Source organism: Apteryx rowi, unplaced genomic scaffold (assembly GCF_003343035.1).
Source record: "Apteryx rowi isolate R43461 unplaced genomic scaffold, aptRow1 scaffold_753, whole genome shotgun sequence".
In the NCBI taxonomy this organism is placed as follows: domain Eukaryota; kingdom Metazoa; phylum Chordata; class Aves; order Apterygiformes; family Apterygidae; genus Apteryx; species Apteryx rowi.
In genome coordinates, this window is record NW_020451042.1 from 150,833 (window position 1) to 177,422 (window position 26,590).

The 26,590-nt window shown below is 60.2% G+C and overlaps 1 protein-coding gene across 7 annotated transcripts in view; it reads left to right on the forward strand.

Annotated features, from left to right (window-relative positions):
• Positions 1–26,590, forward strand: part of MROH1 (maestro heat like repeat family member 1) — a 46,325-nt gene that overhangs the window by 16,425 nt on the left and 3,310 nt on the right. For 5 of the 7 annotated variants that reach the window (XM_026088128.1, XM_026088130.1, XM_026088129.1 and 2 more), the window contains 23 exons: positions 451–558; positions 1,317–1,436; positions 3,397–3,519; positions 4,789–4,935; positions 5,157–5,183; positions 7,103–7,225; positions 7,579–7,658; positions 8,199–8,334; positions 9,481–9,576; positions 9,973–10,077; positions 10,287–10,422; positions 11,061–11,173; positions 12,121–12,273; positions 13,433–13,587; positions 14,190–14,355; positions 15,179–15,375; positions 21,225–21,362; positions 22,126–22,240; positions 24,339–24,485; positions 25,059–25,247; positions 25,621–25,773; positions 25,932–26,066; positions 26,285–26,387. In XM_026088128.1, the coding sequence (XP_025943913.1) occupies positions 451–558; positions 1,317–1,436; positions 3,397–3,519; positions 4,789–4,935; positions 5,157–5,183; positions 7,103–7,225; positions 7,579–7,658; positions 8,199–8,334; positions 9,481–9,576; positions 9,973–10,077; positions 10,287–10,422; positions 11,061–11,173; positions 12,121–12,273; positions 13,433–13,587; positions 14,190–14,355; positions 15,179–15,375; positions 21,225–21,362; positions 22,126–22,240; positions 24,339–24,485; positions 25,059–25,247; positions 25,621–25,773; positions 25,932–26,066; positions 26,285–26,387 (2,965 nt within the window). Of the gene's footprint in view, positions 1–450; positions 559–1,316; positions 1,437–3,396; positions 3,520–4,788; positions 4,936–5,156; positions 5,184–7,102; positions 7,226–7,578; positions 7,659–8,198; positions 8,335–9,480; positions 9,577–9,972; positions 10,078–10,286; positions 10,423–11,060; positions 11,174–12,120; positions 12,274–13,432; positions 13,588–14,189; positions 14,356–15,178; positions 15,376–18,999; positions 20,093–21,224; positions 21,363–22,125; positions 22,241–24,338; positions 24,486–25,058; positions 25,248–25,620; positions 25,774–25,931; positions 26,067–26,284; positions 26,388–26,590 lie in introns of those variants that run through there. The other 2 variants (XM_026088133.1, XM_026088134.1) reach the window with 2 other exon arrangements.

Consider the following 26,590-nt stretch of genomic DNA (forward strand, 5'->3'; position numbering starts at 1 on the left):
GGCTTGCTGGTGGGTCAGAGAACACCAGTCCCAGGTGTGTCTCCCCACTTAATTGGAGAACCTTAAAATAGGGCATGGAGAAGCAATTAAAGCTGGGCAGGGTTCATCCTGCTCCTCTGAAGATGGCCGTGTTAACTAGGTACAGGTCGCCTTGGAAAAGACCTGACCCTGAGGAAAAAGGCATGTTTCTGGAGTGGGGGAATGGCTGTGGGGCATGTAGTCTGGCCTGTGAAGGGCTCTGGTGATCCCRAGGGGCTGCACGTTCGCTCGGTGCGGACGGGGCTCCAGGTTTGTCCGACACAAGCTGCCTACAACGCCGAGGGGACGGATATCATCCCCTCCCCGCGTTTTCTTTATTCTGTTGTTCTTACCCCTCCTTACTGGGACTCCCCGTTTAGCTAGAAGCGGGTTTGTTAAGATGTCTTCTGATGGTGGTCTTTTCTCCTGCAGTTCCTCCAGGAGACGCTGACGGCTGTGTCCGATAACACCTGGATTTGCCAGTTCGGCACGGAGATGTGCAAGCAGCTGAACAGCTACAACGGCTTTCCGCTGGAGAAGGTGATCCCACAGGGGAGCGGGGTGGTTCGGCAGGCCGGCAGCGCTCAGCCGAGGACCGCGCCGGCTTGTGAAAGGGGCTGTAATTAAGCCGCAGAGAAGCGATCTGAACCAGGCAAAGACCTGGCGCAGATGAGGAGGAGCCGAGGGCCTTGTTTCTGGGTGCGTCAGTGCAGGGACAGGCTGCAAGGCTGTAAGGCTCCCGGGTCCATGAGGACGGAGGACAAGGGGGACCTCGCTGCAGGGGGTCGGGAAGGAAAGGGGTCTTCCACGTGCAGGTGGCTGCTGCAGGAGCAGGCAGGGCTGAGCCTGCCTTGTCCAGTCACCGGAGGCTGTAGAGGCAGCGCTGGAAAATCTGTGCTCATTTCTCCCTCTGCCCTGGTGGTTTCATTCTTTCTCTCTGCACAGGGGAAAAAGCACTTCATTATACCTGTTCTTGTCTTTAGTGGCTGGAGTTGGCTTGGTGCCTCTCCAGGGTTAATGGCTTATTCCAGGACAGAGCTGTTGACTTGCAGACTGAGCTCAGAGCCGCAGTCGGAAGGCTCTTCCTGGGACAGAGCGCTGCTCTGCAGCGTGACCTCTGTCCTGCACCTTCCCTCCGGGGCGCTGCAAGGAGCAAGCTTTGCGCTTGAGCTGTGCAGCGTGTGTGCTGCTTTCCTGAAGCAGGCCTGGGGTCTAAATGGGACCTAGCCGAGCCTGCCTTCCGGGGCTCGCCTGCGTGTTGGCTTCACGGGGATGTGCCGTTTCTCTTGCTCTTCCAGAACTTCCTCTATAAATGCATCGGAACGACGCTCGGGGCATGCATAAGCAAAGACCTCGTGCAAAAGCAACTTCAGGAGCTCCTTGAAACAGCCAGATACCACGAGGAGGCAGAACGAGAGGTGAGGAGGAGTTGTGCCAAATGTCCCTCAAAGGGACCTCCTGATGCACCAGGAGAGCAGCCCTGCCACGCTGACCTTCCCTTTCCCTGTCCTACTGCGCCTAGCCCAGGACTGTGCCCCTTGGAGCGTGGCTCCTTGCAGGATAGGTCTGTGGTGTCCGCATGAACGGACCCAGAGCTGGGACGTAAGGAGAGCCAGCCCGTGGCTTGCAGCGCAGCCTCGCAGCAGGAGGGCCCTGAAGCCAGATGAGATACGGGGTCACCTTGGGGTGCCGCCTCAAGCAGCGGCAGGCCTAGGCTGGGATGGGAAGCTCCCTGTCCTGAGCGTGCAGATGGAGCTGCTCCCTTGGGAGAATCCTTCGGTGCCAGGAAGGACTCTGCCCGTTTCTGGGGTAGAAGCGCTGTGCCTGGGCCCGGAATGAGTTTGGGGAGCCCGTCCGGCTCTGTTGCTGCCGGGTGCCATCTCGTGGGCAGAGCTGTCATCGCTGTCATGAGCCCTGGGGGCCTGCCAGGCTCTGCTCATGCGTGACAGCACAGCTAGCTGCGGCTGAAAGGGGCCTTTTGGCTCTTGCTGCGTCCCTTGGGCTGGGGCTCATGTGGCCCCGCAGGTTTGGGGAGATAAACCAGTGCCACAGGAAAAAAAACAGGAGTTTTTTGTTGGCTGCCGGTCCTGGCTTGCCGTGTGGTCAGGTGGGTTCAGCGCTGTTCCTTGACAGCTGACTGTTAAATTAGTACAGCCGAATTGCAAAAACCTTCCCCGCTTCCACGCTGCGGCGTTGGCTCGTGTCCCTGGAGCAGAGATGCATGGCCAGCCAGGGTGTCTCAGGTGGAGCTCTTGCTCCGGATCCTCTCTCCGGGAATGGCCTGTCCCTGTCGCAGGGAAGAGGACCCAGCTCTTCYCGCTCCTCTGGGCTCCAGCCCAGCGGCTCGAGGTCGCTCTGGGGCCGCTCTCCCTCTCTGCGGCAGTGTCTCCCCCTGCTCTCCAGATTTGCAGCACTTTCATAGCCAGCCCAGAGCCTCCTTGGCTGCCTGGAAGCCAAGCTCTGTGCTGAGCTCTGCAGATGTGGTTGCCTCCATGCTACCTCGATTCCTGCTGCAAAGCAGAGTTGAGGCTGCGAGGGAGACGGGCTGGTGTGCCAAGGGTTAGGCCAGAAACGAGCTTGCTCAGCGCGTGGTGCTAGACCTGCGGGACTGCAAGAGGGCTTAGCTATCTCTTAGGGATGTCCTGGAGTTGCTTTTGCTCCGGCTCTGCCTCTGCTCCGGGCCGATCCCTTCCCTGGGAGCGTTGGCAGGGCTCTYGCTCTCCCTCCCCTGACTCCCCGCTTTCCTTCTGCGCTCCCTGCTGAGCCGCATCCCGCTCGCGGCCCCGCGTAGCGCTGTCGTGCGCTGTTCAAACGCTCCCGTGCCGAATGTTACCCTGGTGTGTAGCCSCGTTTAAGTGCAGCGCAAACACAAGCTAATGGTGCCTGGCTTTGGTCCAGTTTACGCAACTCTGTCGAGGGCTGTCTTGAATAAACTGTTTATGGAGTTTCAGCCCGGCTTGCTAGACCTCCTGGAGGTTGTAACAGAAAGGCAGGACCTGCTAAGCCTGCTTTGCTCTTGGCTCCGGTCGGAGCACTCGACCGTGCTCCTGTCTCCTGGAGAGCGGGTCGCGTCCGACCGTGCAGCGCAAGGACCCCGTGGCGCAGGACCTGAGCAGCGAAAGCTCCTCCTGAGCCGTGAGGTTTCCGCGCGCTGCGGCCCGGCCGGGCCGTCCAGACACGGACRGCGTTGGAGTGCCCCATATTCCCTGGGGGCACGTCCCTGTCTGGGAGAGGTGAACGCTGGCTGCCAGCACTGCTCTCGGCTGGGCACGGTTCAGATGCCTGGAAYTAAACCAGCAAACAGGCTTTTTTTAAAACGTCGGTTGGGGCTGGTGAATTAATAGCTTTCTGCTAATGTGTTCTCCCCGCTTCCTCCAGGGACTTGCTTCCTGCTTTGGGATATGTGCAATAAATCACCTGGAGGAGACTCTCGCCAAGCTGGAAGACTTTGTTAGGTCTGATATCTTCAAGAAATCCGTGGGACTGTTCAGTATCTTCAAGGTAAGAGCCAAACTGTCCCTGCTGTGGCACAGCCTGCAGCAAAAGGGACGTGCAGGCTGCTTCGGATATGGTGTGTGCTGGAGCTGTCCACTGGAAAAGACTTAATTTCCTGCTTCAGTGTACTTGGCATGGGGCTGGAATACCCTCTGCCTCTCTGGAGGGATCTTTCTGGCGTTAGAGACTGCTGGAATGAGATCCTGGTTCCCAGCTCTGCACTCCTGCGGAGTCAAACCCCAGCGAAGCTGCCTGCTTGCTGGGTGGGCTCGAATAAGCTGTAACTTGGCTCCTGCACCCGTCGAGGGGACCCTGGTGTGATGCAGAGCGTGGTTTGGCTGTTACCCCGGGTTAGCGTTTGACAGCCATCCCCTCATGGCCTTACGCGCTCCTCGGAAGAGGGGAGTGATTTGCGCCCGGAGCGTTGGCAGTAGAAGCCTTTCCTCGACTTTTCTGACCCAGATGGCCGTTTTAGTTCCCAGCCTCTAAAAATGGGGTTGCGAAGGACGGGATTAGCGCCGAGCGCCCTTGAGAGGGCTGGCAGCAGAGCAGCCTTGGCCCACGCTGCTGCCCCGTGGCGCGTGCTCGCCCTGCTCGTGGCAGGCACGGGTGGGAAGCGGCAGAGCGCCGGGCGCAGAAGAGTCCTTGGGCTGCRCCGGAAAGATGTGCAGAGCCGGGGAGGTGGGCGAGGAGGCTGTCACACGTTAAGGGAGCCCTTTCCCTGGCAGCGCTGAGCTCCCCTGCGGATCTTGATCCGGAGGGAGCCTTGTCGTGAGCTGCTCTCTGGGGATGGTGCCTGTGAAATGCTCCAGCAGCGATGGCTAATGCAGCTATGAGCGCTACTTTCTAGCAGGGTAGATAACAGCAGGCTCAAGTGACTTCCCTACATTCCTGTAAGGAGTAATGCTTGATGGCAAATTGGGACTCAGGCCTCAGCCGGAGATGAGCTGTTAGTGCAGCTCAGGCACCTGACGCTCCATTGGGACTCTGGAAGTAGCCACTACCGCCAACGGGAAGGGAAGCACAGGTCCGAAACCCACGTGCTGAGGGTCCCTGTCTTCTGGAGATGCTTCCAGCTGAACAGAGGCCCTGCAGAAACCTCTGCCTCCTAAGGGGTTGGAAGAGCTAGCCCTGGGTGCTCCACCAGCCTCACAGAATGGTTGAGGTTGGAGGGGACCTCTGGAGATCATCTAGTCCAACCCCCCTGCTCAAGCAGGGTCACCTAGAACATGTTGTACAGCCTCCCCCAATTAACTTTCTTATCTGCTGTACCAGGACCGCAGTGACAACGAAGTGGAGAAGATAAAGAGCACGCTGATCCTGTGCTACGGATACGTAGCTGTGTACGCGCCCAAGGAGCTCGTGCTCTCCAGGATCGAAGCGGACATCCTGAAGAATGTCTTCCAGTACTTTAACACCAAGGTAAGCTGTTGGGATGCCCTCGTCCTTGCTGGAGAGGGAGAGCTGGCCGATGACCCGAGACACCCGGGAGAGCTGGAGCAGCCAGCTCCACCCGAAAGGTCCTGGACCAAACCCTGGCTGGGATCTGCGGGCAGACCTTGGGAGGAGGTCATTCTCTGCAGTCATTCCCACCCCTGCATTGCTAATGTGTCTTGTTTTTTTTTTTTTTTTTATTTGTTCAGGTTCTGGGAATAAAGGTAGAAACCAAGGTACAGTGTGAGGCATTAAATCTGAGCTACTCTCTCTGCTCTTTCCTCCTATTTCTGTCTGCCTCTTGCTCCGGATTCCCCTAGAGAGCAGCTCCCTCGCTGTCCTTGCAGCAGCAACCCTGTGCCCTTGGGGACTTGGGAGAACCCTGAGCTCCCAAGTCAGGTTCTCAGTGCTGGAGCGATCACCTGAAAGTGTCAAGACTCGCAGTTGAGGGAAAGTGAGAAACGCCTTTCTGGTAGGACAGGAGTCATAGGAGAAAATATGCTGCAGTCGCTCGCTGCCGTAGCGTTGAAAAGCTGAGCTTAACTGACCAGAGGCTGCGTTAGTCTCCCATAAGTGCTTAAGGCCCAGGTAGAGCTTATAACTTGCTGGCAAACCCGAGCCTGTCTTTTTCCAGCCCGTTCCGCTGAAGATGCGCTCTTCCCACGAGCTCTCCAGCTTTCGGGGCAGCAGGAGCTCTGCAGAGTAGCCCCCAGGTGGGAAGGAACCAGTCTGGGGTTGCGCTTCTAGCAGGAAAGAGCTGGCCCCAAACCGTGCCTGCCCTAGAAACCCTGGGAAGCATGTGGAGGGCTGGCAGTACCCTCCCCGGAGCCGCTCCGGAGCACGCAGCGCTCATGCTTGGCGAGCTGCTCATCTTCCCTGCCCACGGAGAGAGAGTTTCAGGCAGCCCCTCCATCTCCTCCTGCCTGTGCACTTAGTTGGGGAAGTTTAATGACTCCAGAGACCAAGCTACAATCCACAGCTCAGCTAAAATTCACTAAACTAATTTCCCTGCTTCCCCCTGGAACAATCATTCAATGGCCAGATATTAAAACACAGATTACTGTCCTGGGGGGAGCTGGGGGCTCTATTTTTTAAATATATTTCACTTTTAAAAGGCTGAACAACAAAAATGGCATTTGTCAAGTTGAAGTTAAACTGTCAGGCCAAAGAGACTCCTTCTCCAGGCTCCACTAATGCGTTTTCCTTCTGGGCTCCTGTTGGCACTAACAGCTTCTGCAGAATGTCTTTCCGGCCACTGAGCACTCGGGACGTTCTCACTTGAAAGCGCTCTTCTGGCTCCATGGCCACCTTTACGGGCTCACCTGGGAGCAGGGTGGTCAAGGGCTGGAACGAAAGGAACGCTTTTAATTGGGGCGCGGGGCCGTGTCTCGGCTTGTGCACCTACAAGAGCATAAACAGGCCTTAATAGTTATTACCCCATTTCCTGGATCTCAAGAAATAAGTGCCCTCTCAGCTAACCCCTCTGGCAGCCCTGCTATGAGGCTGCAAGGGGTTGCGTGCTCTTTGGAAGCCGTTAATCCACCGCAACGGGACAAGACGGGAGCTTTCCCTGCGTGCCAGGGTGCTTGGTTGCTCACGGCGCTCAGTGATGGGCAGTGGGACAAGCTGATCGCCCCGCTTGATGGGGCTCCGGTCGCAGCCTGCAAAGCCATTGGCTTCCAGGAGCGACTGGTATCTCCTCTCGAGTCTGTGATGTCCAAAATGAAGTAATGGCTGTCTCAGACCAGGAGGTCTCTAGGAGGAATAGCTTCTGGAAACCCTGAGGAGCAGGATTTTGCTTTCTGGAGTTACCCCAAGCATTTGCTTGCTCGGGGATGCTGCCTCGCYGGGGAGGAGCTAGACCCAGCAGTATTTTCTCTTTCCATATGCTGCCTGGGTGGAAGCTCCTGGTGTCCAGCTGGTCTACTCCTATGGGGCGTCCAGTTGGGACGGGATGCCCTTCTGCTCCACTGGTCACCAGAGAGCCCGTAACTTGGATAAGGAGCAGAGAGAGCTGAGCCCACACACTGCTAATGGCCCAGGGAAAGAGGACTGAGCACCAGTTTTTTAGGGGGTACCAAAGCTGGGTGGGAGAACAAATCATGCTTACGCGGCGAACCTGCCCTTCACTTCTCGCTCTGGGTTCTGCACTCAGGACCTGACCCTGAAGCTGTGCCTCATCCGGAGCATCTGCATGATCAGCCAGGCCATCTACAACGGCGTGAAATGTGGGGATTTCGTCTTCTCCCGCAAAGCTGAGCTTGTGGCCCAGATGGTGGTAAGTGCACACTCTGGGAAGCTGGAAGGTGGCCCGGCTCGGGGGTTGCTGGGAGCAAGGGTTGGGTGCTGTTACTGGAAGGAAGAAGGTTTCCAACCCGAATTGCTGAGAGGTGAATGCAGGAGCATCCCGGGAGCAAAAGCGGACCTGCAGTCAGTGAGGGACGGTGCTCCGTCTCCCGGTCTGCGTTGTCCTGGGTGCGGGATTGCTGTGCAACATGGGAATTAGGGATGTCGGGCTAACGCRGAGCAGCTGCGGGCTTGCAGTCACTGCCACGCGTTTGGCCCGTGTCCGGAGTGGGAAGGGAGGTGGATGTGACCTTAATGACCGTCACCTCTTATCCTGTGCTCCAGGAGTTCATAAAAGCAGAACCACTGGACTCGATGCGGACGCCGCTCCGCCAGCGGGCGATGATCACCTGCACCTACCTGGTGTATCCTTCCTCTGCGCCCGTGTTTGCGGGACAAGCCGCTTCCAGGGCTCGCAGCGAGCTGATGCGCCGGTCGAACCTGACCTGCGCTTCGCGTCCGCCCCGCGGGTCCAAAGGCGGATCCTGCCCCCTCGGGGGCACCTTAGAAGAGCCGTGCCAGACACGGTAAGACCAACCTGTCTGGGTGGTGCGGCTTCCAGCTGTCCGCCGCGTGCCGCGATCCCGTCGATAACCGCTCTCGGCCCGGCCCTTATGGCCTCTGCAATGGATGTTCTTCCTGCAAAACGGAGCCAAGGGCATTGCACTCCCAGTTATGCAAAGATGACTTCTGAGCCGCTGTTAAAAATACTTCGGCACGTCACGGCTCCTGACACAGATACTGAGAACGCTCTGCCTGTGTCCGGTTAAAGCCGGTGCCACTGAACAGGGAGTTGAGTCAGCAGGAATGCATGATGAAATCCCTGTTCTTCCCGGCTTACCTATAAGAAAGGCGCTCCTGTGGCGCTTGAGCCATCTGTCTTGCTTCCTTAACCTGCGGATCAGCGTCCTGGAGCCACATCTCAGCGACCCGGACAGGACAGAGCTGATCGATACCTGCCTCGCTAGCGTGCTTGCCCTTCCACCGCTGGACCCCGCGAAGGAGAGGGATGGACACGTAACGGATGCCTTGCACAAGGAGGTGGAGTATCGGAGTGCCGGCCGGCTGAGGCGGGCAGGGAAGCGGCAGCGCCGCTCGGAGGCCTGGCTGCTCCGGGCTGGCGTTGGCAGCACCAAGCAGACRCCGAGCTTGTGTCAGGTCGCTCGTGACACGGATGCTCCAGGGCGCTGGTTTCGGGGCGGTGCGCGGACCTCTTCTCGCGGCCCCGTGACTCCCATCGAGTCCTGTTGCCCGAGCAGCTCCCTGGCAGCGGATCCGCAGCTGCAGTGGCCTGTTTTCAATTCAGCTGGGCACCTCGGGGAAGCAAGCTGCAATCATTTCCTCTGCTCGGTTATCTCTTGAAAAAGCCTGGCCCTTCTGTGCGCTGATAGCAAGTGAGAAAATATGCGCTTATCAGCAAGTCCAAATGCTGCTAATAAGAGCATGAACTCCCTAGAGAAAAAATCAAATGATCCTGGAAGCCCTGCAGGGTAGAAAGGGCCTTTGCATAACCATCTTTTGAAAGGCTGCAGCTGCTTCTCAGTTGTGGCTGAGCGCTTAATGAATGAAAATAACATGCTGCTAATGAAGTTGTTGCAGCTGCTGGGTGGCTGCAGAGCAGCCCTGTGCTCCATGGTACAGCCTGCTGCTATTCCTTCAAGGTGAGCTGTGAAGCAGGAGTTGGGGCTGTGATGATCCCCTGTTAGCGTTTGCGGGCGCTCGGCCTAAAACTTCACATTAATAATCCCTTTCTCCTTGCGTTCCGTTATGTGAAGCTTCGTAGATTCTGATTTTTTTGAATTTATCCCAGAATAAGTACTGAAAGGGCATTGTAAACATCTTCAAAGGGCTCATCCAGACTGGGCTCGCTGGCACTTATCCCCAAGCGGGAGATGCACCAAACTCCCTTATGGACGGTCTGTGCTGAAGCAGAAGCTCTGCTGAACCCTGCCATGAGCCCAGGCAGTTCCAGTTGAGGAGAATTTTTGCAAGCTGAGTTTCGGTCCCTGCTGCATCCTCCTGCTAAAGCTGGAGGTGGCTGTACCTTGTCACCCAACGGCTGAGAGAGTCCCCTAAGCTGAGAAGAGGTTCAGAGAGGGAGATCTCTCTCCTTGCATACCCGGTCTGTCTCCCTGGGGTGAGGTGCAGTGCTTGCGTAGCCCGTCATCAAACCTCTTTCCTCCTTAGATGCTGTATGGTGACACCATCAGTGCCCTCAAAGACCTGCTGAAGAGCCTCCTGCAGAGGAACTTGACCCCTCATGGGCTGCAGGACATGTTTGCGGTAGGTGCCGCCTGGCTTGCGTGGGCTCTCTGGGAAAGAGCGGGGAAGCCCAGGCAGTGCTAAAGCCTTTTCCCACCTCCTCTCTCTGCTCCCAGCCGCACGTGGTGGCTGGGCTGGGTTTCCTCACGCTTGCGTTGTGTGTGGCTGAGTTGCTTCCAAGGACGGAGCTCTCCTGACGTGGTCAGGCATGCTTGGCCATTCCAGCTCCTTGCCTGAGCACCAGAGGTCCCGAGGCAGAGATGGGTGAAGCTGTTAAGTATCAGCAGTCAGCTTTGGGCCCAGAACAGGGATTAGTGAGACCGGCTGTCGTCTTTCCATGTGACGTCTGCTCCAGTGTGACCCCAGGTCCCCTCCTGCAGGTGCTGCTCTCACTTCTGACGCTTTTCCCCCCCGTAGCATTTAGGCCCCTGGATCAAATCCAGCAAAGAACACGAGCGCCAGCGAGCCGTGGAGGTCAGCGCTGCCTTGCTGGACTTCTACCTGGGCAAACTGAACGTCAGCGTGAGTAAATACAGTGCTCAAGCATCTTTCTTCCCTGCTCCTGCCAGCCTTGCTAGGGCTCGCGCGTGCGTTCCTCCCTGTGAAGGGGGAAGGGTGGGCTTCGCAGCGGTTAGGAGGTGCTGCATCCCCTTGAAGCAGCCCGCGGCGGCCCCCCGTTTCCCTCCGAGGCCCCGGTTCGCTAGCGTCACCTGTGTTTCTTCCCTCTGCAGACGGTCATCCCCTTCTATAACCTTGGCGTGCTCATCGCGCTCTTCTCSCCGCGGTGCTCGGACTCCCTCGCCAGCGTTCGCCAGTACGCTGTCGACTGCGTCTACTGCCTGCTCTATATACAGCTGTGCTAYGAAGGTAGGTGCGTGTGTGCGCGCGTGGGGAGTAGTTTGGACGCTTGGCRGTTGATGCCAAGAGCAGCAGGAGCCCCCTTCCCTGCTGCCGGGCAGAGGGATGCAAATCCTGTCCCTCCCCTGACACCTTCACGTACATGATCGCAAGGGATTYGTCTGCGAGCACAGTTTGCTGCAGAATGGCCAGAATCGGGGCTGATGTAGGACATCGCTTAAGCGCTCCTACTTGCAAGGTTTGGATTTTGAAGTTTTTTCCACAAACGCTTCCGTGCAGCCAGCCCTGTGGCAGGACGAGGTTTCCGAGCCTGCCTTTCCGCATGGCGTTCCCGCTCTCTCCAGGAGAGGTCAGTCCTCCACTTGAGATGGGCTGAGCGGAGACAGGCATGGAGAGAAAGCGCAGCACGTGCGGTGCCAGGAGGGACTCTGTCTTGGCTCTCTTCTCGGGAGCAGTGCGGCCCCTTGCAGGGCAAGCGCTTCTGGCCCTTGGCAGTAGCTTCAGTTCCTCAGCTCCTGTCCCAAAATTGGGCCAACTTGCAAGTAAAGCACAGCTCTGCTGCGTTTGCATGTCCCTTTGGGGTGTCTGCACTGTGGCATGTAAAGCAGGAGGAATATTTGTTAACGGAATGCTCCCCCTGAATGCAGGGTTTGCCCGGGATCACAGAGATGAGATGGTGGAGGGGCTGAAAGCTCTGAAGAAAGGCCTGGAGGAGCCCGACTTCACTGTTCTCTTCCACACCTGCAACAACATTGCCACGGTAAGGCGAAGGGCGAATCCGCGTGGCCCCCGCTCTTTGCAGYGTGGTCGAGCTGCGGAGCAGGAGCTGCTGAGGACTTGATGCCAACTTCGGTCTAAAAGCTAACGCGGAGGTGGTCTAGCTCAGCCGCGCTGCACCTGCGTAGGACCCCAGTGTGCTCCGGAGGGTGACTGGTGGGACCGCAGTGGCGGCGCGTTGTGCCCCTCAGCAGAAGCCGCTAGCTGAAGCGCGGCATTGAGGCCAGGTCTCTGCGAAGCAYGGGGCACTTGGCTCGGGTTGGAGCTGCAGGGCTCCTGGCTCGCTCCCGCTATGGCAGTGCRGTGGGTAAAGCTGTTCAGTGCAATCGCTGGTCCAAATGTGGCTCTCAAACCACCGTAATTTGAGCGGCACGAACAGGACCTGGTGGTGAAGGATGGGGGGGAGTGAAGGCGGGTGATCAGCTCTGCTCCTGAGCTCCGTGGGTGAGCTCCTCCTTGGCTGTTTTGTGTGCCGAGAGGTCTGCAAGCTCTGGTTCAGAAGGGCTTGTAGCTATAGAGGAGAAGCTGGCGATATCTTTTTATTCTGGAAAAGCTGCTATTCCTGAAGTGTTGCCGCTCTACAGTGCGTGGTGAGAGCTGGGGAAGCAGCTTTACGGGTGGTGGCCAGAGCAGTGTTAATGCCTTGGCTGCGTTATCCTAACCCGTCCCAAGAGACCCCGGGTTCTCTGACCGCGCTGGTTAGCACCGTGGCGCAGGTGGACAGACTCCCTTGTCCTCGAGGGTCGTGGCGTGGCCGTTGCTCCTCTCTTACCACTGTTTTGAGGTTCCTCCTGGGTGTTGAGCTGGGGGAGCCTGTGCAGAGGGYGTCCTTCATCTGAGCTGCGATGGTGTCACGGAAGGGACCGGTCTCTTCCAGGAGTGACCAAAACGGGTTGCTCAGCTCAGCTTGTCGTCCTCCATCCTGGCTAGGTGATTGGGAAACGCGTCCCCCCCGACCAGCTGATGAGCCTCCTGCTGGCCATGTTTGAGGGGCTGGCGGACCCCGATAAGAACTGTTCCCGTGCGGCCACGGTCATGATCAACTCCCTGCTCAAGGAGCGCGGAGGCGTCCTGCAGGAGAAGGTAAGCGACCGCTCGGCCTCAGCGCTGCCTCCGCTGTCCGAAAGCAGCCCTGGAGCTGCCTCCCTCTTCCCTGTTCCGCTTGCGGAGCTCACGGCCGGTTTGCTGGGGGCGACGGGCTTTCCCAGTGCAGGCAGGGGCGTCCYGGCAAGGCGCGAGCCCTCGGCAGCTGTGTCGCGCCCAGGGAACCCCGCGTCGAGCGCTGCCGTTGGGTTTCCGGCCGGAGCAACGCCTGCCCCAAAGCCGTATTGGCGCCGTGGCTCCCGACCTTCCCCCTTTCCCGCGGGCGCGTGCGCTCCGCTCCTCCGTCCGAGCGCCTCCGGAAGGCTGCTGCGCGGTAGGGAGGCGCCTGCCGCTGGCGGGGCCTGCCGCGCTCTGGCTCTTGCRCGGGTTGAGGAGTTCAGAGAAGCTCGCTTTGCTCCCTGTGAAACCCTCGCAAGCTCGGGGGGAGCCCGGGGGTCCTGGCTGGGAAGCAGCTCTGAAAACTTGCAGAGCTTAGAGGTGCTGGACACAGAAGGCTTTTTTTGTCTAATCCACTACCTTTAGGGCTAAGCTCCCCCTTTCTCTGGCGGTAATTGGAAACACCAGGTCTCTAGCCGCTCCTTGGGCTTGCTTTTGCGCTAGAGCTTCTGCTAAAGTCCTGCTCACTACCTATTAGCCTCTATCCTACATGGGATTGCTCCAGCTTACATGACTCACCTTTTGGTCAGATCCAGTCCAGCCCAGATCCTGAAATCTGAACTGATGCTAAGCCTCGGAGTCCGTGGGGCAGWCCCGAGCGCAGCTGGGGACGGAGCTCTCTGCTGCTCTGCGCTTAATCTCTGGAATTTGCTGCCAGGCCTGGTCTGTGCATGAACTTCCTATTTGTCTTAACGTGCGTTTTACAGCTYGCAGGGAGCGCTGAGGTGTCTCCCTGCGTTCAGCTCGAGTTCCTCCCAGGAACTTGCTCGCTGAGGTTCTCGCTAACYGCGCCGGTGCGTCAAGGCTGGGGTTTAGCGTGTGCCTTGGCGGGAGGCCGTAGCACAGGGGTTAAACGCGTGCTGGTGGGTCCTCTTTGCCCTGGGGAATGCTCTGCAGCGTCGTCCGTCGCCTGTGYGACAGGGTGGGCAGACGGGGGAGGAAGGATCCCTGTGGTTCTGCATGCTGTCTCTTCTGCCCTCAGGTGCCCGACATCATGAGCATCATCCACAGCAAGCTGCAGGAGGTGGATGAGGAGCACGTCAGGAAGGCGGCCCAGCAGACCGTCTACATCCTGGCCTCCCAGCACAAGAGCGTGGTGGTGTCCAGCCTTCTGGGCAGCTCGCTGCCGTTCGACAGGTACCCGGCTCGCCCCGCGGCGGCGCGCACGTGCTCCGCCAGCGCCTGGGCTTCAAAGCGGCTTTCGCTTAAGCTGCAGCTAATCTTCTGGCTCCTTATGCCAGTAATCAGACCCGGCTGGAATTTCCTTTGCGCGCTCAAGGATCAGCCCGTCCACTCGCCGTTAAGAGTCGCCTTTAGGGCAGCCGGGTAGCTGCCGGCCGGGCTTGGAGGCGCTCGCAGCGAAGGAGCAAATCTGGCTCCGGAGAGCCGAGCGCGGCTGGGTTTTGTGGCGGCGCGGGGGGGAGCTTTGGGGGTCGCCTGCCAGCAGAGGCTGCAATTGCTCATTTGCGATATTCCCCTCCCTGGCCGCTGCGGTGCCGGTGTGAGCTGAGGACCTCCCGGCAGGGCAGGTTCTCCTCTCCGCAGGTTCTCCCATCTCCCCGCGCTGGCTTTGCCTGGCTGCCGCTCGCCTGTGTTTCTGCGCGGTGGATGATGTGACCCAGGTGTTCCCCGATACGGGGAGGAGGGTGATGCTTGCTGCCGCTCGAGGCGGAGGAGCCAGCAGCAAATTAGCGATGGCAGCCGGTGCCAAAGCGGCGCTCTCCTCTCTTCTCCTCCAGCCACACGTGCACCATGTGGAGGTCCCTGGCCACGGAGCCGACCCTCACCGCGCAGATCTTGGAGCAGCTCCTGGAAAAGGTGAACAGGGACGTGCCCTACAAGGAGAGCAAGTGCTTCCTCTTGGGGAGCAGCTCCGAGCGCGTCGCGACGCCTCTCCCTCTGGCGGTAAGTGCCGCGGCGCGGGGCCGCGCGTCCCGGCGGCGGTGGGCTCCAGGCCGCCGCTGAAGATGCCGTTCCAGACACCTCCACCTGGAATGCTTTTTTCATTTCCTTGGCTCGGGGGCTTGTGCCAGGCGTGGACTCTGGAAATAACGCATCGCTGTGTAATGCCTATTAGAGCTAATCCGCAGGCTCGTAAAAAGCCTCTCAGGTGTCCGTCCTCAAGGGAAACCACTTTGCATTTTATCCCTTCAGAAAAATAAACCCAGCTTGGCAGCTTTCTAAGCAGTAAAGCAGCTGTGAAAATTTCCTCCTCCTCTGAAGAACCAAATGCAGATGGTACAGAGTCGGTCGCACCGAAAGCAAACACTCCTCCCCTCCCCGCTCTGTTTTTAACACCCCTGTATATTGTGCCGTGTAATTACGGCTTTTTAAATTGGCCGGAATAGGGCTCTGCAAACGCAGCGTACGTGTTGTCTTCCTGCCCGTGAAACCTGAGCTTGTGGGTCTGCTCCCCTTCCCCAGGTACAGACTTCAAACTTGCCTTCCCCCAGCCAGAAACATCCAGGTTTCCAGGAGAGCAGCGCTTTTAATAGCATCTGTAGCTCCGACGGAGCGGTGTTTGGGATACGGAGGGGTTGCGCCGCAGCAGAGCCGAGCGCTTCGTTAGGTCCCGCGTCGCGGGAGCGGGGAGGAGGGGGGGAAAAGCCCCAGCCGCCTCGCTGGCAGCGTTTGCTGGGTTATTTACCAACAGAGCCGAGGGCGGCGGCGTGGGAGATCCCCGGCTAAGCCGCTCCTGCGGCGCGCTCTCCTCTYGCTCTCCCCGCAGGCCACGTGCGCGCTGCATGAGATCATGTCTGCTCCCGAGTCTGGGGCGGCGGTGCTGGGACTCTACCCGCAGTTGTTTGTGACTCTCCTGCTGCGAGTCAGCTGCACCGTGGGTGTTCAGCTCCCGAAGAACCTGCAGAGCCGGGAGAGGAGGAGCGCCGGCCCCGGCACGGCCCCCCGCACCCTCGAGCCCTGCAGGTACGGCTCGCGGCCGCCCTCCCGCCCGCCACGTGCAACTCGTTTTCGTTCTTATAAAYGCTGCGTTTGCGGCGCCCGACGGCCAGGTGACAGCCGTAACGCCTTCGGTACGGAGGCCCGACCTCCGCCGTGCGCTGAGGGCTCTGGCTTTTGCTGCAGAGCGAGAATCCCCAAATGGGGAAGCGTTAAACCGGCTGCGGCTCAGGTTTGCTCCTGAGCTCCGGCAGCCCGAGTGCCGGAGCCCGGCTGTATTGGGTTACGGCCGCGGCCTCCCGAAAAAGCCCCGCTGGCTTTCAGGAGCGGGGCCCGGAGGGACTGCCTGGGCACGTCGGAGGCCGGTTAGGGTTTCGTGGGGGAGACGGGTCGCTTCCTCAAAGAATGAGGAGGGGAGGCTGGAAGGAAGTTTCTCGGCTTCCCGGCGTCGACGGCTGCGGCGTGCCTCGGCCACGACGGATCGCCRGCTGCTCGAGCAAGCAAAACGGGGCCGCGCTGCCTTCCGCCGCGTGCGGACGGCGGTGCTAAGGCTGGTCCTCCTGCGGCGCTTTGGGTCCGTCTGGCAGAGGGCTGGCAGTGGGATGTGCCGCGGCCAGGCTGGCGCTACGCTGCGCTCCCAGCGACACGTGGATGCGAGGTGGCTTCTGGGCAGCTCGGGCTTTGCCTTGAAATTTAACGGTGTTGCCTGTAACGAGCTCTTCCTTCGCGAGCTGGGAGCGCGTGCTCGTATCCGTGGTGCTAGGGATCTCTGCAAAGGTGGGACCTCCTTTCACGYGCGAGGAGCTCTTGCCGGCAGGGTGCCGGGTAGTTCAGCTTCTCCTCCCCTCGGCTTCTGGCCACGTTATCCTGACTTGAGCGAAACCGTAACCGTTTGGTTCCTTCCAGCCAGGACTGCGCACAACATTAGCGCCTCTTCGTCAGAGGTGGGGTAAACGGTCCGTGCAGGGTAGCAGAAATAGGCAAGTCCCGCTGGATTTGGTGCAGGGCTATAGCTCGCGTTGCGAAGGAGAGGCCGTGTGGGACTCTGAGCCCGCGAGCTGGAGCCCGCTCATCGGCGCTTCCAGCATGGCCAGCCGCGGTGCCGGGAAGGGCGGGAAGTCCTGAAGCCGGCGCACGCATTAGGTGGGCTGGAGGAGTCCTCCTGCCCCAGGCTTCGGCGAGTCGCCTCCCGGGAGCGTGACGTTGGGCCGTAATCCGTGGTACGGCAGGACTGCTGGAGCTGGGAGCCTGCGGAGGCGACGCAAGCAGTGTCCTGCCCTGGAGAAAGGACGTCAAGGCAGCTGACGTAYGCAAGTCTCCTGTTCCTCGCAGGCGTCRGAGCTCTCCCAAAAGCTGGATTTGYGTGAMGAGTTAGTTCTCCAACTCTTGCCTGGGCTCAATCCCCGTGCTCCTGCTAGGAGCCTGCCCGTGTTGAGCAGCGCTAGGCAGCTGCCCTCTTCTCCTGCACCTCTGTGCTGCGTCCGAGACGCTTCAGTCCATAGGAAAGAGCACCAGGACTCGTCTCCACCGCATCCACAGGCGATGCGGATGCGAGCGGGATGCAAACAGCCCCGCTCCCRTGCGCAGCGGCTCTGCCCAGCTGGGGACTCCCGGTCATCCTAGCGGACACCAGTCGGGATGTCTCGTCCATCCACGCCACAGTCCGGCTGTCGCGTCGTGCCGGCGGGGGCTCTGCAGGCTTCAGCACCGCTTCCGCTGGCCAAGCAGAAGCGRCTTAGGAGTTTCCAGCTTACAAGTGGTACTTGCACTTGCTTTTTTTAAGGTGCCATAAACTTATGGGAACGTCGGGGTTAAACCCACGTCAGCGCGAGCAGCAGCAGGGCGCTGCGGCGCTGCGAGGGCTGTAGGCGCGAGGGCTGTAGGCGCAAGGGCCGTTCGGGAGAGCRGGGGATCCCTCCGCTGAAGCTGCTCCCGTTCAGCCACGTGCTTGCCCGTACCTGTGAAGCCCATGGTTAGCTAAGTGCCTAAAGATTCCCCTGGAGCTTCGACTGGCCTGTGGGGAAGAAGCTGTGCCCTCATTTCTGAGTTTTATCCTCTTGCGGRTTTTCAGAGTTGGGTTTTTTTTTACAGGCTATTATTAGTCTTGGGGGAAAAAAAAAAAAAAAAGGCTGGAGGAGCCTGCAAAGACACCAAACAAAGTGGCAGCAAGTTAAAAGGGCTCCAGCATCGCTTGACAGTTCATTTGTCAAATCCCAACTGTGAAGAAAGGCCGTTTCCTTGCACCGAACGGAACGACYGGAATGGAGGCGTCGGACAAACCGAGCAGCACCCGCCGTCCGCCCAGACGTACCGTGGTGGGCCCCGTCCTCATCCCGGAAAGCTGCTGCTAATGCAGAGGGTAACTTTTCCAGCASGGAGATGTAATGAGTGGAAACAGGTTGTTATGCTGGATAGCAGGGCCGCTATCTGAYTAGCGTTTTATTTAGACCACATGTTAGAGCAAAATTAAAAGAACCCCGACGCGTTGGCGCAGCGGGCTGGTTAACGCCGAGCTCGGCTCGCCTTGCTGCGGCGCTCGCTGGCCGAGCTCGTGACGCTCGTCCTCTTCCCCCGGGGTGTTCCTGCTGCGCCGGGGCAGGGTGGCTTCCCGCGGATCTCCCGACGGCAGCGGACMCTTGTGCTTCCTTTGCGGCTTTGGGCTCGTGCGCCCAGAACTGCCCGTTCCCTTAACGGCTCCTGGAAGAGAGGCACGGTCGCATCGCGGCCAGGCCCCTTACCATAACAYGAGCAGTTCTTAAGAAAACTTGAAGCGACTGGTTGCTTCCCAGGGAAGGAGGCCTAGGAGCCAGAAACTRCYGCTCTTCCTCCAAAAGCRTCTGGACTCCGGACAGCATTGGGAYGCAAAACCGGGATGTGCCGCGCCGTCCGTGGCCGGCAGCTTCCGTGTCGGAGCCAGGACCAGACCAGTCCATGTGCATCGCAGCGGCGGCCTGGACCCCGACCTGGGGGGGGTGGGAGCGTCCCTCTGCCCGGTGTCCGGCCGATCCCGGGAAGGGAGCTCCGCCGAACCGTGTCCCCGGAGGCTGGCACGCTTGCGCCTGCGTTGGGTTTCCTTACGCCGTTTCTCAGATCTCTGCTTGATCTCGCGGGTGTTGCTGCAAGGCAGCGATGTCGTCCTGGCTGTGCATCGCAGCGACCAGTGTGCCGGTGATGTCACCGTTTTTTTTGGGAGCGGGAAGAGGGGTCGTGTCTTGCTAGCTACTTCTGAGAACGCCTAGTCCTGATCGAAGGGGCAGGGAACGGCATACGGCTCCGCTCCGAGATGCGCGCCTGCCCTTGCCGCGTGGGCGCGGGCAGGTAGCTGCGGCTCGGCATCCGTGCAGTCATTGCTGACGGATGGAGAGGGAATTGTCTTTGTCCAACGTGCAGAAAAAAAAACGCGGAGATGTGAAATTCCAGCCTTGTCCCAGGAGCTGGTTACAATATCAAAGTAATTTCCTGTACACGTTTTGAATTCTAAGTCTTCATGATATTTAAATGCCAAAGAGAGATGGTAAAGGTGAATATGATAGCTTGGCAGGAAAGAGGGTTTGGAAGACACAGGCTTTTGTTGGAAAGGAAGGAAGTGTCTATAGGACACTGGAAAAAGCAAACCTTGTGAATGAGCGGCTTGAACCATCTGTCTTGCAGGAATAGCCTGTTTGCGCAGCGGCTAACCGGCTGCCCTTGCTCCTTGCCGCTTCGCCCCCGCTAACGGAGAGGGAGAGCCGGGAGCTGCGGGCCGAGAGCTGAAGCCTCTCGGGGAGGTTTGGATGGAGCTGCCGGCCCGGCGAAGAGCCGCAGCCGAGCTGGGGACGCGCCGCGCTGGTGGTGGTGCCCGATGGACCTCGTCCTGCCCGCGCCATCCCGTCCACCCTGCGGAGGGTGGATCTGAGCAAAACCCTCTCGCCGAGACTCGACGGGGTGCCTGGATCTCCCAGCGGGGGCTTTGCACCTCCAAACGGAGCCCGGCGCAATCCCGAACGCGATGGCCTGCGCGCGTGCTGATGCAAAGCTGGGTGGCGCGGCCGAAGGAAGACCCATGGGAAGCTCGTCGAGCCTTCGTTGGGCTGCGTCTTCTATCGGCATCTCCTGGGGGGCTTTTTTATTGCCCTTTTCTTATGCTGCAAGAGAAAAAATACTCGAGATCCCGCCGTGTCCTCGGGCCATGGGGGAGCGAGCCGAGCTGGACGTGTTGAGCTGGAAGGGCTATGGGGTATCCGGCTCCCGAGCGGGCAGGCGTACGTGAAAGGTGCATCRTGCGCTCCCGCTGCGCTGGCTGCCTTAACGAGCGGGAAGGCTGGGTTTGGTTCCAAGCTGCGGGAAGGAATACTTGAGGTCGGAGACTAACCCCTTGCTATGTGTGAAAACCTCTCCAAATGAAGACGCTTGCATATCATCTCTCAATTTCTGCTGCGGCCTCAGAAAGGGAAACTAAAGGTGGCTCGGAAGAGCTGTGCGTGCTGCAGTAAAGACTGTCTCCATCTGAAAACCGGTTGAAAAGCCTTCAGATCTCTGTGGCTTGACTCCAAGAAAGTGAAAACAGGACTGTTATCCGTGCCGGCAGATTGGCATGGTGGGGGGGGGGAATAGGCTGAAGTATCCTTCCACCAAGGTTTTCTTTAACTAGTCATTAATTCCTTCTTGTCCCGTGGCCTTCATAACGCAGGAGCACAGGACCCTTTCCAGGCAGGACTTTTTCCAGAGTAAAGCAAACTACTACTAGCACTAGGTTCACGGAGGATGCGGCTGAGGGTGCCCAGGGGCCGAAGCTGCAGAGAGGTGGGACGTCCCCGCGCTCGGAAAGCGGAGCTCCTGCCCGGCGGTGGAAACGGCTGCGCCAAGCAGGGCGGCAAAACTGCTTCGTCCTCTCGCTTGTCTCCTTTCCTCTCCGCTCTTTGTGCGTTTGTCCCTGGAAGAGGCTCAGCTTTGGCCCCGAACGGTGCTCTGCTTGTGCGAGTAGATCCTCGAGGCACTTGTCCTTGGAGGAAATCCAGCCTGGGTTTATTTTCCTTGCACATACGGTGGGTCGGTGTTTATTTTCCATCATTAGTCTTGACTTTGGACGCGGTAGAGGAGAGATCGTATATCCTTCATTAAGGAAAGCTGGGGGTTGTTTGGGTCTTCTGCAGTCGTGGCTGCTGGAGCATGTGGCCGTGGCGGAGCCCCAGAAGCAGCCCCGGATGCCGTAGGCTCCCGGAGCTCATGCCAAAGGGGCGACCGTCCCTCCGAGCGCCGGTCCTTGTCGTGGCAGCTTGACCCCCTTCTCCGGGAAGCCAAAATAGCGGGACCCCAAGTCGTAAGCTTAAAGACCTTCCCTTTGAGATGCTCTTGGAGTGGTGTTTTCTTCATGTGCGTGTGGCAAATACGTTCCTCTTGCTCGTATCGAAGCCTAAGATTTATCCATTACTAATATTTGTTTTGTTTTGACAGGATAATGTATGTTTCCCATATGTTGCTCTGTGCTTGCAGCAAAATAATCCCTACCTATAAAATATTAATGCAAAAAAAACCCTTCTTAAAGTAGCTCTGGACTTCTTTACTTTTCAGCCTATTGTCTTGGATCACTTTAATGGCAAATGTCACGGTGCAAATGGAAGTAGCAGTGAGTTACGGCTTTGTCTCACTCCCGCTAAAGCCCTCGCATAACTCAMGCAGTCCTCAAGTACCCTGACGCCTCCGAACGCCCCCCGCTTTGCGAGAAATTCCCTCTTAATTTGCTGCGGCGAGGAACGCCGGACCCCCCCCCCGCTGGGCTGGCAGCGCTGCTCGCCGCGTGCGGTGCATGCCGTGCCGTGCACGCCGTGCGGTGCTGTRCCGTGCCGTGCACGCCGTGCCATGCCACGGGGCTCACGGCGCGGCGCTTCTCTCCCCAGCTGCGCCGTGGAGACGCTGCAAGCCATGCTGGCGCGGGGCGGCAGCGAGGAGGTGGCCCGGGCCGTGGGCAGCGCCGGAGGCTGGGAGCTGATGGCCAGCGCCGAGCGGCACCAYGACGGCATCGCCGCGCTCGCCAGGTGAGCTGCCGGCGCCGGGCGCTGCGGCGCGTCGAGGCCGCTGGCGGGGTTTGGTTCGGACGGGGACTTAGCTTTCCCTCCGCCCAGCGCGGCTAATAGCTCTTGGACGGCTGCGGAGGAGACGACTGGTTTGGGATTTTCCAGTATTTGCAAAAAAAAAAAAAAAGCTGTATTGAACCTCCCAGACACTCGAGAGCGTCTCATCCGAAACAAAGCCCGTCCCTCCCAGCCGCGGTCTGCCGGAGCCGGCTCCTTGCAGGGGCCACTGTGGTCGCGGTGCCCGGCGTGTCCCCGGCGCCGGCTCTGCCCCGGAACTCGTCCCCGGATGAGGAGGCGATGCCGGCTCTTGGCTGCGTGGGTTATTCCCAGCGTCTCCTCTTCCCAGGGGTTCAACCRGCTCTCCCGCAGCCGCCCGAGCGAAGCGTGAGCTTAAGCTGGGGGCAGGCGCAGGGTGAGCAAAGCTGCTGCTCCACCGTCCCCGKCGCTGCCTCGGGTCCGGCTGCTCCGCCGGAGCAGAGGGCAGCGAGTGGGGAGGCGGGCTGGCCCGTGGGGGCTGTGCGGCTGCCTCGAAGTTGTCGGAGGTCCGCGGGCCACCCGTTAGCTCCAGGCAGCGGAGCTCGGAGAGCACGGGGTGACCGGCTCAGTTCCCGCTTCCGTGGTGCGGTGGGATGGTGGTTCCTCGTGCCGTTGGGTTTCGAACCTCTTTGCCAAGGCTGAACCCCCCCAAACGGAGCGGGGTGACGCGGGACCGTTGTCTTTGCAGCGCGATGGCGCAGCACGCCGGCCCCAGGCTCCCCCTGATCGTGAAGAACCTCATGCCGRCGCTGAACAGCGTGCTGGACAACCAGCGGATCACCACCACGGCCTTCCTGGCGGAGGTGAGACCGGCCAGCGTCGCGGTGGGGGGGCGACTCGTGGGCTGCCTCCCGTCCGTCTTCCGGGCTCGACCGCGGCGTTATCCCTGCGGGAAACGGGCTGAGACCCCGAGGGTTAAACCCGCAGCCGCGCGCTGTCCTCGTCGGCTTCCCGGCCCTCTGGTAGCGGGGATGGCAGCGGAGYGCTTGCAGGAGTCCAACTCTTAGCACATCGCTGCGATGAGCCAGCAAACCATAACTCTCTCCTTACGTACCACCTTAAGGAATGAAGTGACTCAAGTCCTTTCCTCCGGCGCGGGGCAGCGCCGCGGCCAGCAGACGGTAACGCTATCGCTCCGCGCGTACCACCTTAAAGCCCTGGGCCGCTCGAGTAGTTTCTGTTACATAAAGGAGCACCTTATGCCAGCGGCGCAGAACTATATCCCTGCTTATAAACCACCTTTTAAATTCTCAGCTGCTTAAGCAGCCTGGGATTAAGGCACTGTTTTTATTTTCTGTTTGGCTGGGGGAGCCGATGGCCCTGCTCTTGGACCCTGTCCCAGAATCTGCTTTAGTTTTGGAGTGCGGTTGGCTCCCTGCATCCTTAAAGGGTTTAAAATAGCAGCTTTGCCTCACCGTGGAGCTGGAGGGGAAGGAAGCAAATGCCTGTGTCTCCCTCTCTCAGAACTGATGAGGTGAGAGCTCAGTCCCTTCTCTCCCGGCCGCGCCAGCGACGGAGACGACAGCGGAGGCGAGGCGGGGAAACGGCCGCCGGGCCCTAGCAGAGGGGACCTGGGGCGTCCGCCGCGGCCTTTCCGCAGCAGGGTCTGCGCCGTCCCGCGAGGTTTCCTTCCAGCCCCGGGTGTCGCTTTGGGGCTCCGCCGGGGTTTGCATGCGGGATGCATGCCCGGGACTCCCCGGCYGCGGGRTCCCTGTCCCCCCCGGGAGCCCCCYCCTTGCAGAGCCGGGTCGGCGCCGGCCGCGCCGCTGCAGGCGATTAACGTCCCTTTTCGTCACGCGGGGAGCTTGATGGCTGCGGGAGGAGCTGGGCTCCGCCGGGAGAGCGCGCACCGGTCCTTGGAGCTCATCCCGCTTCCGCGCATGCGGCTCTCCCGGCGACTCGGGGGCTCGGTTACGAGGGTCAGCGGGAGAGCAGCCCTGCAGCCTTCGGTTAGCCAGCTCTCCTGAAATAGTCTCCTTGAACTCATGCCTGGCCAGCTTCTATAAGCGCCTCTCCGAGCGCTCCCCGGGCTCCAGGCGAGGAGCCGCTTGCCAAAAGCTCTGGTTCTGCTGCTACGAAGTCGCTCGGGGATGCCCCCTGCGCGGGGGGCTCCAGGGCAGCGCTTGGCGCTGTAGGGGCGGTGGGAAGCAGGGAGCGATCCCTCCGCCCCGGGCCGCTCCGTCATCCGGAGGGCGCTCCTTCCCAGCGAGCCGCTGGGCCTCTCCGCAGAGCGGGAGGATGCGCTGCAGCCCGGGGTCTCCCTAAACATCCCCAGGCCGCGGGTGTCTCGCTCCCTGGCGTGTCTTGGTGCCCCCTTGGCAGCTGCCCTCGACCGAGCTGGGGAAACGTCGGCCGAAGGAGGTGGCACCGACCTGGCAGCAAAACAAAGCACGGCTTTAGGTTTAAGATTCAAGGATTTGGGGCTGGTAGGTAACGATATAGAAGCAAAAGACTACAGAAGAGCATAAATCACAGTCCTAATCTGAACTCCGGTGGTTTTCCTAGCTGTCCTAATCTCACCTGGAAGGGGATCTCGGGGGCCAGTGGTCCAGCTTCCACGTGGGTGCTGGCCTCCACCCCAAAGCGAGAAGCTGTTGGGTTTCTGCTGGCTGTCAGTGCTCGGCTGGGCTTGCTGCTGCTTCGGTGCTCGATTTCCTCGATTTACGTGTTGGAAATCGTTGCAGATTCCCCAAGCCTGAGCGCGTGGTTGGGGTGTAAGGGCCGAGGGCTCCTCCAGTCGCGTCTCTGGATGATGCGTATGTAGAGCTGGGGAGCAAATCAAATCCGCCCCGGGCTCTTTCCCTCTGGAAAGGAGTAAGAGCATCCGAGACGCAGACGTAATCTCCGTCACGATTTGGGGGCATTACCGTCCTGTTGACGCCGAGGCTCTCTTTGCTCCAGCTCCTTAATAGCAACGTGGTGAATGACCTGATCCTGCTGGAGACCATGATGGATAACATGACGGGCCGGCAGAAGGACCCCTGCATGTCAGTGCGCATGCTGGCTCTCCGAGGGCTGGGCAACATCTCCTCCGGGGCGCCGGAAAAGGTAAGAGCCAGCTCGATGTTCCCTGCTCCGGGAGAGTCCTTCCCAGGGATCCGGGCAGYGGCTGCTCCCACCCTCCTGCTGCGCGGGAGCGGGGCCGGCGCTGCAAAGCCCTGTCGGCGCGGGAGCGCGGGGCGGCCTGGTGCCTCCGCTCCTCTACCTGGTTCCTAATCCGCTTGGCAGGCGCCRCGCTCCGGCGCGCGTCCCGCTCCAAACGCCGGGAAGGGGTCGCGGGCGGGTCAGCCCCGAGACAGACAATAAGCTACTGTGATCTGCCGCTAAAACATAAGCAGCTACTAAAAATACCTTTCCGCTGGCGTAGCCCCGTCGGAGTCGCCGCTCTAATAGCATCCGGTGCTCCGGGCTGCGCGAGCCGAAGGGAAGCACGAGCCAAGCGCCCCGGCGAGGGCGAGGAAGGGCCGGAGCACGGCACGGCCCGGGCAGCGGTGGGAACGGCCCGTCCCAGCCTGCGGGGCTTGGTGGCTGCTGGGAGGTTTCCGTTGGGAAATCCGGAGGGCGAACGAGCAGCGGACGCGCGGCTGGTTCGCTCTGCTCCTGCTCGCTCTTCCCTTGCAGGTGCGGAAGCATGGGGCCAAGCTCCTGGCCTCCATGGTCAACGGCATGGATGACAAGGACGATCCCCACAACCTGGTCGCGCTGGAGGCCATGTCCAGTCTCTCCAAGCTCCTGGATCACGTGGAGGAGAGAGAYGTCCAGTCCATGCTCCTCCACATTGCGATCAGGATCCGGCCCTTCTTCGACAGCGTAAGGAGGAGCCCCGGCGAGGTGGAGCTGGCGCGGTGGTCGGCGCGTTGAACGCCTTGTCCGGAGCGAGCCGGAGCCTGCTCGATGGAGGGGTGGGACCAGGAGCACAGGGCTCTTCTCGGGCACCGCACGGCTCCTTCCTTGCCGCGGCCGGCGCAGTGGGGCCGGGTGGGAGGAGGTCCAGGCGCATGGCGCTCCCAGCCGCCGTGCTCTGGTGGGCTCCGAGCGGGGAGCCAAGGATGGACAGCGAGATGACTGGGAAGTAGAGGGGCCCTTTGGGTGGATTTACACCCCAAATGGAGCCTGCCCTCAGCCCTGGGGGGCACGGGCGGCCGGTCCCCCCCCGACAGCTCCTCGTCCCCTCCGCTTGCAGGAGCAGCCCGACCTCCGCAAGTCATCCATCGTGCTCTTTGGCAACCTGACTAAATTCAGCGACGGCAACTGTGAAGTCTTCTTCGAGCAGATCCTCAATGGGCTGGTGACGCTGCTGCTCCATCTCCAAGACCCAAAGCCAGAGGTGGTCAAAGTAAGTGCCCTTGGTTGGCAACCGCTGGCGTCCTGTCCCGTGCCGGCTGGCGGATGCCGAGGTCCTTCACCTTGGCGTGGGGCAGCCTGCCCTGGGGAGACTGCTCAGGCGTCGAGCTCTCGGATGCCTGCTGCAGCCTCCCCCTCTCTGCGCCGCAGGCCTGCAAGTTTGCTCTGCGCATGTGYGGCCCCAACATGGGCTGCGAGGGGCTCTGCGACATGTTCCTGAACCACCTGCGGGAGGACAGGAGCCTGCACTACGGGGAGTTCATGAACAACGTCTGCAAACACCTGGTGAGCGGCGGCAGAGACCCCGGCGGCGGGGCCGGCTCCTTGCTGGCCACCAGCCCCATCCGCAGGGACCTCCGGGCCCTGCCGTGGTGCCCTTGTGTCCTCGTGGGCCTGGCATAATGTGCAGCCTGCCCAGGACCTCCGTGCTTCTGGGTGGTGGTGCCGGTGCTGCAGGCAGCCGGTCTTGGGTCCTTGGTGACCTCCTCTGGTCTCCCTTCTAGATGCAGAGCTACCCAGAGATGCTGAATCGCCTGATTTCGACCAACCTCTTCTACTTCAAGAGCAACTGGGTTGACATCAGAGCGGCTGCGCCCATGTTCATTGGTAAGGCTGCTCCCGAGACCCTCCTTGCATTCAGCGTGGGCCTCCTTTCCGCAGAAGATCGTGCGCGTGGCTGTTCGTGCTGTCCTGGGAAGGCCTGGCGGTCCCTGTTCTGCTAGAGCGGCTGCTGGAAATGGCCGGCATCGTCTGGTGCCGACCAGCTTAGATGGAGAGCATGTGGCCGGGTCTAACCATGGTCTGGGTGA